General features: G+C 28.9%; 1 protein-coding gene across 1 annotated transcript; it reads left to right on the forward strand.

Annotated features, from left to right (window-relative positions):
* Positions 1 to 4,369: 4,369 nt before the first annotated feature.
* LOC101500989 (GABA transporter 1-like) lies at positions 4,370 to 10,725 on the forward strand. Its single transcript, XM_004506069.4, has 7 exons — positions 4,370 to 4,499; positions 6,415 to 6,645; positions 8,311 to 8,408; positions 8,703 to 8,889; positions 8,995 to 9,125; positions 9,249 to 9,482; positions 10,345 to 10,725. The coding sequence occupies exons 1-7, from the start codon at positions 4,370 to 4,372 to the stop codon at positions 10,723 to 10,725; spliced, it is 1,392 nt and encodes a 463-aa protein (XP_004506126.1).
* Positions 10,726 to 11,500: the final 775 nt, after the last annotated feature.

Below are 11,500 nucleotides of genomic sequence, written 5' to 3' on the forward strand. Positions count from 1 at the left end.
TTTAAATATCCAATTGGAGTCAACCCAAGTGCAAATGAAAGCTAATATCCATAGCTACAACTTTCATGAAGATACCGAAACCAAATTCAAACTCGAAAGAGGAGAAACATGCAATATACGTCAGACAATAGATGTTGTGCGGCTGAAGCGCGCCAGCTGCGCCTGAGGCGCGTTTCCAGCCATTCAACACTGTCCAGGAGCGCCTGAAGCACGTTTTCTGTGTCTGGGGCGCATTTCCAGACGACTAACACTGTCCAGGCGCGCCTGGAGCGCGTTTCCTGCGCCTGGGGGCGCGACGCGCATCAGCAACCATAAAAACACAAATTTTCACTGTTTTATGGATCTTTTGGACTCTTGGGAAGTTGGGAGACTTGCGCCCTAGCATAGAAACTCAAAGACGGTCGTTTCTAACATCATTGGAGCAGTTTTATCAAGAATCATTCATGAATCCTTCTTGTAATTCTTCTATAATCTTTATCTCTTTTATCTCTGTCATGAGTAACTACACCCTATTTGTTAGGGATGAGTGTAACAAGATGAAACCCTTATTTTTATGATTTGATTTCTAGTTATATGAATGAGTTTATTGAATTATTTTTCTCATCTACGTGCTTAATGCTTTTTATTGTTTGATCAACATTAAAATGTTCTACGATTTGTATTTTGAAACGGAAGTGGACTTTACGAATGCTTGAGATGAGAAATTCATGAATTTGTAGTCTAGACATAGGTGCAGGTCATGAAACCAATTAAATTAGTTGCAAAGCAATAATTTATAGGAGAATTTCTATACGGTAATGCTTAATTCTAATCTTAAATCTACTAAGGAATTAGGGGTTACTTTGGAATTAAAGGTTCTGTCACTAAGACATTAGGGCAAGAATAATAAAGAGAATTCGGTAATAATTCAATAAAGGAATTCAATAACTAGGATCAAATTAGACACCAAGGTTGGATTCGAAGTGAAACTCATCCCTGACATTTTTCTCATTATAAAAGATCAATTTTATTATTGTTGTTAATTTCAAACATTATTTCAATCAACTTGGGAACCTTTTTGTTCAATTCTAGTAATCAAATATAATTCAATAGTAAAACGCAATCCTTGAGTTCGACACTCGGTACTACCGTTTTATTATTACTTGCAACGATTCAGTACACTTGCTGAAACGATATCACCAATCCTTATATTTAATTGCTTCATGATAAGTTTGGGGTACAACATCACTATTCATGGAATGAAAGTATTTTAAATGAGTAGAAGAAAAAGATTTATAAGACAAAACTGAAGATAAAGGATATAAAACATCAACAGTTGTAGAGTTAGTAGCAGTACCTGAAGTGTTTAAAATATTGCAATGAAAGTCCCTAAGGTAAACAAGAGGATTTTTTGGCTTTGTTGATTTTCAAATACTAGGTGGTATAAAAGGCTCTTCATGTACAAAATTATTTTCATCACAAGTAGGCATGACATTAATATCATTCAAATTAGAATTACTCAATTTACGATGGACATAATCTAGTTTTATAGGTTTAAGAAGAAAATTAAAAGTGCCCAAATCACCTCAAGAGGATAAATCACTTTTAGAAGAATCATTACTAGAGAAGTATGGAAAAACATTTTCATGAAAAATAACATGTCTAGAAACTAGAATTTCCCTAGTATGTAAATCATAACAAATAAAGCCTTTAGTGCCAAATTTATATCCAAGAAATAGACATTTTCTAGAAACAAAACAAAGAGATCCAAAAACTTTCAATTCATTAAGAACAGGGAGGTGTTTATATAGCAACTCATAAGGGCTATGATTATCAATGGATGCTGATGGTAATCTATTAATGAGATAAATGGCATGTTTGACAGCAAATGGCCAAAATATTTTTGGAAGATTAGCATGAAAAAGCAAGCATTTAGTAACATTTAAAATATGTCTATGTTTTCTTTCCACAACAGAGTTTTGTTGTGGAGTTTCAACACATGATGTTTGATGTTGAATTCCAAATTTTGCATAAAATTCAGGATACAAGAACTCAACACCATTATCAGTCCTAATAACTTTGATAACTTTATCAAACTGATTTTTAATTAAAACAACAAAATCATGCATTAGCTTTCGAGTTTCAAATTTAGCTTTCATAAGATAAATCCAAGTGTGTCTAGTACAATCATCAACTATAGTTAGAAAATATTTATGACCATGAATAGAAGAATGGGACAAGGGTCTCCAAATATCCATATGAATCAAATCAAAAGCGTTATCAGAAATAGTATTACTAGCATGAAAAGGTAATCTAGATTGTTTGGCAAGATAGCAAGAATCACAAATTTTATTAGAATTGAAACTCACATATGGAAAATGTTTATAAATATGAGTAAGAACATTATTAGAAGGGTGTCTTAGTCTAAGATGCCAAAGATTAAAAGTAGCATGTGACAATCTAGAATTTAAAGAATACAATACAAAATGTTTGGCATCATTAATAGGATGTTGCAGATGATATAAACCATTCAAAAGCTTATCATGCCCAATCATCTTGGATGTAGGGTCCTCAATATCACATTGAGAGTCAACAAAAGTTAATTTACAATTCAAAGAAGTAATTAATTGTTGAACAGAAATAATGTTCAAGGTAAAATCAAGAATGTAAAAAAAATTGTAAAGTTTAAATTCGTTTGTGAAACATACAGTTTCTGAATGAGTAGCTTTAACAGTATTTCCTTTTGGCAATGTAACATGAATTGGTTTAATTTCATGAAAAGTAATAAAAAAAATTGGAATTACAAGTAGCATCGTCAGTAGCGCCAGTGTCAAGAATCCAATTGTTTGGAGAGATATTACCTAAAGCAGAATTATGTTGATTAGAGGAAACTCCAGCAATTTGAGAAATTTAATTTGTAGGTTGAGATTGATTTTTAGAAAAGGAAGTAGATTGTTGAAGTAAATGTTTGAGTTGATTAATTTGGTCAGTAGTGAATTGAGAGACATTACTATCAAATGGATTGGATTTCAGAGAACTATGATCGTTAGGAGTAGACCTAGAATCATCATCAATAATTGAAGAATTAATAGATTTGGTGTTCTTGTATCCAAGAGAATATCCAGGCCGAAAACCATGTTTAAAATAACAATGGTAAACAGTGTGTCCTAGCCTGTTGCAAAAAGTACATTGTCGTTGAGGAGCTCCACCTCTGCCCCGACCAGATCCACGACCTTTACCATGACCTGAACCATTTCTCGGATTAGCATTATAAGTACCATTGATGGAAGAGTTCATTAAAATCTTAGCATCAATAGAAGGATCAGTAATTTGTCGTTCTCGCTGTAAAATTAAAGAAAATGATGTGGTTATATCAGGTAGAGGATCCATCATCAAAATCTAGGTTTTTACCATATTAAAATTGTCACTAAGGCTTTTTAAAAAACAGGTGAGGGTTTCAGAGGATCAATAACCTAACACTAATTTTTATATACTACACTCAGATGAAGTAGAGTAAGAACAATCAGTGATGGGTCGTAAAACCTCTAAGTCTTGAAGAAATCAGAGACCAATTTGTCACCTTGAAGCAGATCAGAAAAACGAAAATGGTCTCCTTTAGAAAATCGATTCTTTAGATGATCCCATAAACTTTTTGAATTCTCAATGTGTATTGTACTTTGAGCAATAGAAGGAGAAAGAGTACGAGTAATCCAAGAAATTACCATCATATTGCAGCGCTCCCAAGTATCAAATAATGCATCGTTCTCTGTCGGCATCGGTAACTTGTCGTTGATGAATTTCTCTTTGTTCTTGGAGATTAGCGTACATTTCATCAAACGGCTCCAAATAATTTGGCCCTTGTAAAGTTTGATTTATAAGCAAAGATCTCGGATTTTCGCCAGGATGAAGGTAATACGGCGATGTTGGATTTCACGATTCATCTTGAGAAACAGTTGCAAAGGTGGCAGATGATGAATCATCATCAGAACCTGCCATTGAAGAGTTGGGCGAAGGAAAGGAGATGAAAAGAAGGGAAAAACCAAGAAGAGAAAGAAGAGGAATGAAGGTGCGAATTTAAGCGACTTTCTATTTGAAGCTTTAGGGTTAAGAACTTGCCATTAAAGATACGTTGTTCTCTTTGGAATTTTGAGATTTTTTAGAATAGTGAGAGTTTTTAGAAATTTGAGATTTTGGCAAAATTGAATTTAAAAGTAGAATAAAGAAAGAAAAGGAAACTTGTGATACATAACGAATATTTTATTGAATATACATAATTTTTTATTAATTGAGAAAAAATACAATATGAGTATTTATAATAGCCTATCAACAACATAGTTATAACAATCTAAAATAAATGCATAGTAAAACTAACTAATATAAAACTAACACGATGGGTACCCTTCTTCCAACCTCAACTTCTGAAGTACATGAAAATTTAGAGAAGGCAAATAATTCGCTACAAATTGATCAACAACAAAAAGATGTTGATGCAGGTGCTCTTTTTGTCCTTAAATCAAAAGGTACTGTTCCTTTACCCTTCTCAAACTTCTCTGTTTAGTCTTTTTGGGAACATTATAATCCTATGATTCTTGTCCTTGTCTACTTTGGAATATATTTCATGGTTTGGTTTTATAAGTGTAAGGTTTAGCTATCATCAACTTATTAATTCAAAAACAACCTGAAATTTGTGGATGTTTAAAAGCTCTTTGAAAAGCTATACTCCAGGAATGAAAATAGCTAGAGATATTCATTCCCCGTATAATCATTATGATTAAACATTGATAGGAACTCAAATTTTTATAATGAAATAAATTCAGATTTTATTGTCGATGTGATAATCTAATTGATGTATAATTATTAGTTTGTAAATACACGTAGTATTTTGCAAGAGTGTTCGGAGTCTTTGAGTTTTCTCTAAGCTCGCTTAAACTTTTATTTATTTATTTTTATAAATACAAATTTTAATTATAATTTTGATCTATTTATTTTTATAAATACGTGAAATTGGTTTTTTTTATTTTAAAATTTTATAATTTTAATATATGATTTGACATGTGTTAACGACATAATTTATAAATAGATTTTAAATTAGTTTGTGTTGTCAGCATGTGATTGATTTGTAGTATGAGATTCGGAGAATTTAAGCACGCGATCGAGATTTTTGTTCTTCGCAAAAACGTGATCAGAATTTTGAACAAGCATTCTTACATATAAGAAAAATATTTAAATAATTAATTAAATTATATTGATAGATTCTAGTTTAATTTCAAAAATTAATTAAATGATATTTTTATATTCGAGTTCAATTTAAACCATTTAAAATTGAGTTTGTATTTCAAAAATTTAATTTTGACTGATTTTTGTATTTGTTTAGATAAATTTTAGTTAGCGTAGATTTGTAGAATATTCGGATAGGTTGGTTTGGGTGACAAATTTTTTAATTTTTATTGGGATATTTATTTTTTATTTATTTTATTTTAAAATTCATTTAAATATATATATATATATATATATATATATATATATATATATATATTTGACTTTTAATATTTTGTCAATGTTTGGATAAGTTTTTATCAAATAATCTATTTATTTTAGTGGTTGCATGAGGACTAAGTGAAACAAAGTAACTCATTCTAAGAAATTTTAATTTTTATACTTATAGTTTTAAGTGAAGTGGTTGAATGCAATTAATCGTGAGTCTATTTTATATCACATGTACTTGATCATCCAAACTGGTATAAATTTACATTTATAAATTTATGCAACACGTTATAATTCATTCATGCAATAAATTGACTTATTTGAGTGGCTCGTATAGTAGTCACATGAATTGGAGTTTAGAATTTAGAGTTTAAAACTTAGGGTTTAGTTCAGCTCTAATAAAAGTTTATCTATAACATTTTCTTATAAGTGTTTCAAAAGAAGTGTCAGTTTGATTTCAATTTGATAAAATTATATATTGTCTTTTTTATTTATAATTACTTTTAATATATATGAATTTAGTAAGTGAGTAAATCATTATGAGAAAGAGGTTATGAATGGTAGATGCAAGGCCTATCTGAGGGTAAGACCACTTAACGATCGTTATAGACCTCTAAAAAAAGAAAAAAATTGTATTCTATCAAAAGGTTTAAAAAATAATTTTATTTAATAAAAATAAGTCAGATTTTAATATTTTTAAAATTAAAACATAATTTTTTTAAAAAAAAATTAATATTATCTCAACAATATTAAATAAATTAAAAAATAAATATTATATTACATCAATTATATTAACTTAGTAATTTCATGTTAAAATTTTAAAAATACAATATAAATCTCGTATTAAAATTCAATTTATACATCTAATAACCTGACAATTGAGTAGATATTTCTTAAGTTAACAGGAAAAATATTATTTTAAATGTGGTTTAATTATTTAAATTTTATCAGGTTCATGGCAGCACTGTGGTTACCACTTGACAACATCAATTGTGGCTCCAGCACTCCTAAGTCTTCCATATGCTTTCACATTACTAGGATGGACGGCTGGGATCTTTTGCTTAGTTATTGGAGCTCTTGTCACTTTCTATTCCTACAATTTATTGTCTCTTGTTCTTGAACGACAAGCTAAGTTGGGTAATCGTCAGCTACGATTTAGAGACATGGCTCGCGACATTTTAGGTAACCATACACTAAAACACAATCATTTTTATATTTTGTTCACTTTTTTGTTACATTAAAAAAATTAACACAATTATGTAGATAAATTTTAAATCACAAATAATTAAAAATTAGATCATAAATAATTAAATGACATGTAATTTATATATTAAATTTTTTAATTTAATCTATTTTAATAGATATTATAATAATATATTTGTAAATAAATTAAAGAAATTATTGGTCAAAAAATCACCTACACACATCTATTTTTAATTAAACAACAGAATTTTTTATTTATATTTTTGTCGTTTCATTTATGCGAGTCTTTGTTTTGGTTATTTAATGGTTAAGGATGGGAATAGACCAGATCAAGTTTTGATAGATCTGAATCTGGTTTACAAATAATATTTTTGGCTTGAACCTGACCTTTTTAAAAAGTTTGGCCTGAAAGCCTATTTCACATTAAAATATTTATATAACATATTTTATATTTTTTAAATAGGCTAAACTAGACCTTTATATATAACCAAATTTAATAAAATTATAACTTGCAAGTATGCAACACCCTTCCAAAAAAATAAAGAGGCAAAATGAACTCATAATTAGCAAATTTAAAATAAAAAATATTAATATTAATAAATAATAATAAAAATATGTAGGTCGGTCTATCAGATCTAATAGTTTTATTTTTTGTAAGTCTGAATTTGATCTATTTAAATTAATAAACTTTAAAAAAAGTTTGAGCATAACATTTTTATTAAACAAATCATGCTAGTTTATTCCTACCCCTATTATCGGTATACAAAAGATCTTACATTAAAGCCACTATTGCTTGGGCAGAATAATTAATCCCTTTGTACATAATCCCAGAATAATTACAAAAATATGATAAATGATAGAAAAAATAATAATTTTGTTAATTTATTTTTATTAATTATTCATGTATTATATTTATCATATATATAAAATATAGAATAATAATTTAAAAGTGATGTACATAATATTAATGAGAACATATTTAAGAGCAAATACATAATTTTTTATTAATAAAGATCCTACATTAAATCCACCATTAATTCCTTCATATAAAAAAAAATTCACCATCTGTTGGACAAAATGACTATTATTTTTAAATGATAGAAATAACTATTATTTTTAACTTATATATAGTTTTTAATAGTTTATAGGTTTTGTTAACATGTGTATTTAAAATAATTGTTAAGGAACATAAAAAATATAAATTTTGGTGTTAAAATATAATTTTGAATTTTAAAGGAATTGAATATATAATTTTTAAGATAACATTTCTACATTTGATTTCTTAACATGTATGTATCTATAAAGCATTTGGCATAAATTATTTATGATGTATCTAGCTGAAAATAAATTATTCAGGATGTGTTCAAAAAAATATTTATTTTTTTTTTATCGTGCCCAAGAAAATAGTGTTGTACTATACAAAAGTTTTTCTTTACAATTGGATGAATAAGTTGAACCATATATTTCACTTGAGTCAATTGTGAAAATTATTGATCGAACAGTAAAAACAAATTTATGTACTATAAAAGACACACTTCACTTATATAGGATAGAACTAGCTTCAAACTTGTGCACGGTTAATTGGTTATTAAGGGAAGTTCTGGCACCAATTAATAGCTAATGTGAAACTAACCACATTTTCAGGTCCTAGATGGGGTCGTTATTTTGTGGGCCCAATTCAATTTGCAGTATGCTATGGGGCTGTAGTGGCTAGTAATCTATTGGGAGGTCAATGCATTAAGGTAAATTTGAACTCTTTGTTAACACACACATTTTACACAATTTTTATTTTTTTTTTATTTTTAAAGTTAGACATTTGAATCACGGTTCAATTATTTTATAATGAATTGAATTAAAGGATCAATATATGAAACCAGTTTATTCAATTCAATGATTTTGACAAATTTAAAATCGATCAGAATTTAACCAATTAAAAGACGGTCCAATTTATGAAACATTAATTTTACCTTAAATCATCTTACCCTTTTATATGCTAATATTTTCTTGAATTTTCCAATGGAATCAATTAACTGCAGGCAATTTATCTCCTATCAAATCCAAATGGGTCCATGAAGCTTTACGAATTTGTCATCATATTTGGTTGCTTCATGTTGATTTTAGCTCAAATCCCATCTTTCCACTCATTGAGACACATTAATCTTGTGTCTTTGGTTTTGTGCTTACTCTATAGTGCTTGTGCTGTTGTTGGTTCCATATATATTGGTATTTATTTTTCTTCAAAATTTTCGTTTATATCTTCTTATTTACTCACCAATTTGCATTTTTATGTTAGCTTGTTGATTAAATATTGAATTATTATTATTATAGGAAACTCATCAAAAGGACCAGAAAAGGATTATTCTCTTAAAGGTGATACAGAGAATAAATTATTTGGAATCTTCAATGCTCTTAGCATCATTGCCACCACTTATGGAAATGGAATTATTCCTGAAATTCAGGTTTGGATAAGTTCAATTTAATTATTTGAATATCTATTGGATGTTGAAAGAAATGAAACTGAACAAAATATAATAAAGTTTGAATTTAATTACTCTATACAATTTATTCATATATTTTTACAGGCTACATTAGCACCACCAGTAAAAGGGAAGATGTTCAAGGGACTAAGTGTTTGTTATGCTGCTGTTACTGTCACTTTCTTTAGCGTAGCTATATCTGGTTATTGGGCATTTGGCAACCAATCTGAAGGCCTTATCTTAAGCAACTTTGTGGACAATGGAAAACCATTAGTGCCTAAATGGTTTATTTATATGACCAACATTTTCACTATAGTACAGTTATCGGCAGTTGGTGTGGTAAGTAACTCACACGATTTGGATTCCTTATTATAGTTGCATGGTGCAACAATTGTAGAGACTATTAAATTTAAAGAGAGAAAATTCACACACAACTAATAGACTTCAATTCCCTAAAACAGTTGTGGTAATAGTCCGATCCTTCGGAATGACACTGTCGTCAATAGTTCAATTGATAGTGAGAATGAATGAACTGTTAACTTATATCTCGGGTTGACTCACACAAAAGAAAAAAAATCGCTAATTTCCAACGAAAAAAATACATACGAGAAATTCGTGAATACAGTATCAAACAGAAGAGTCGAACTCTTACAGCTGAGATAGTTAACCTTTTCTTAACCATCATTTAATATCTAACTAGCATACGTTACTATGCATTATATTGTTGATTACTAAAATACACTTTTGTTCATCCAATTTTAGTTCATTCAAGGTTTTTGTTTCCTCATTTTTTTAAATTCACAATTTTGATCCTCTAGTTTGTAAAATGCAAAACTTTTTTCTCACAAAGACATTTATAGTTAAATTTAGATTATGACACAACTCAGATGCATATCTGACAACTGAACTGTTGATATGAAAATTATTTTTAAATGATAATTTATCTAGACAGTTTCTTACATCAAATTTGATTGTGTTTGTGATATAGATTATGTAAAATATTATATTGTGGAAATGAGTTGTTAAGTCACAATACAGTTAAACAAAATTACATCATCAACTTTCGTGTCATATAAACATCTTGTTTGTCACTTCATCAAAATCCAACCAGAAAGTAGATTGACCAAAATTGTTATTTAAATATTTCATATTCATATCTATCAATAATTTTAAACTAATTAACTATTGAATTTTAATGCAGGTGTACTTGCAACCTACAAATGAAGTGTTGGAACAAACATTTGGGGACCCAAAAAGTCCTCAATTCTCCAACCGCAATGTAATCCCAAGACTAATTTCTAGATCATTGGCTATAACTATTTCCACAATTATAGCAGCCATGCTTCCATTTTTTGGAGACATAAACTCACTTATTGGAGCTTTTGGATTCATGCCACTTGACTTTGTTTTGCCAGTAATTTTCTTCAATTTGACATTTAAGCCATCTAAAAGAAGCCCCATTTTCTGGCTTAATGTAACTATTGTTGTGGTTTTTTCAACACTGGGAGCTATTGCAACAATTGCAGCTGTTAGACAGATTGCCCTTGATGCCAAAAATTATCAACTATTTGCTAATGTATAATCACATCCTAATTAGTTTAGACTATTCTATATATTTATATATACATTACAGATATATAAATATATGTCACATTTTTCCTAAAATATTATCTATTTTATACCACTATTAATAATGTTGTCTCTTAATTATACATATGTTGACAACGGAACCATAAAACCGTCTGCAGATGAACAATTTTGATATTTTTTAATAGACTAGTTAACTTCAACTTTAACAAGTACTATGAGGTGTAGTGTAAAATCTAAATGAATATTTATGTTGTAGAGTCATATTATGATCAAAACAAAATCATAACTTGTAAGCTTCATGACTAGATTTTTCACATATATGACATTAAGAACGACTTATACCACATCCTTGACCCTTGTCACAACTCTTATCATCCAATGGAGATGATTTAAATTAGATACGAGAATGGAAGTAAAGTTGGGGATTACAATGCAAAAGAATGTGTTAATCAAATAGCTTTTCTGATACCGTGTAAAGATTCATAAGCTAGATAACGAGAATTCTTTGATTCAATACTATATAGTTGATACAGTTGTAATTGTTTGACAACTAGCAAACAAACTGGGTCAACCGACTAACTAATTTTAGAGTACACTGAAACTATATTGGGTTGACATACACATAATATAAGCTTCAGTTATTCATATACACCGATAAATTTTTCTCCACCACTAAAAAAAAATTCTAGATATTTTTAGACATTTTTTTATACCTATGCCTACTTGTTGTAAAATTGGTTTTGTATACTACAATTCAACCGTGCAAG

The sequence above is a fragment of the Cicer arietinum genome, chromosome 6 (genome assembly GCF_000331145.2).
Source record: "Cicer arietinum cultivar CDC Frontier isolate Library 1 chromosome 6, Cicar.CDCFrontier_v2.0, whole genome shotgun sequence".
NCBI lineage: Eukaryota > Viridiplantae > Streptophyta > Magnoliopsida > Fabales > Fabaceae > Cicer > Cicer arietinum.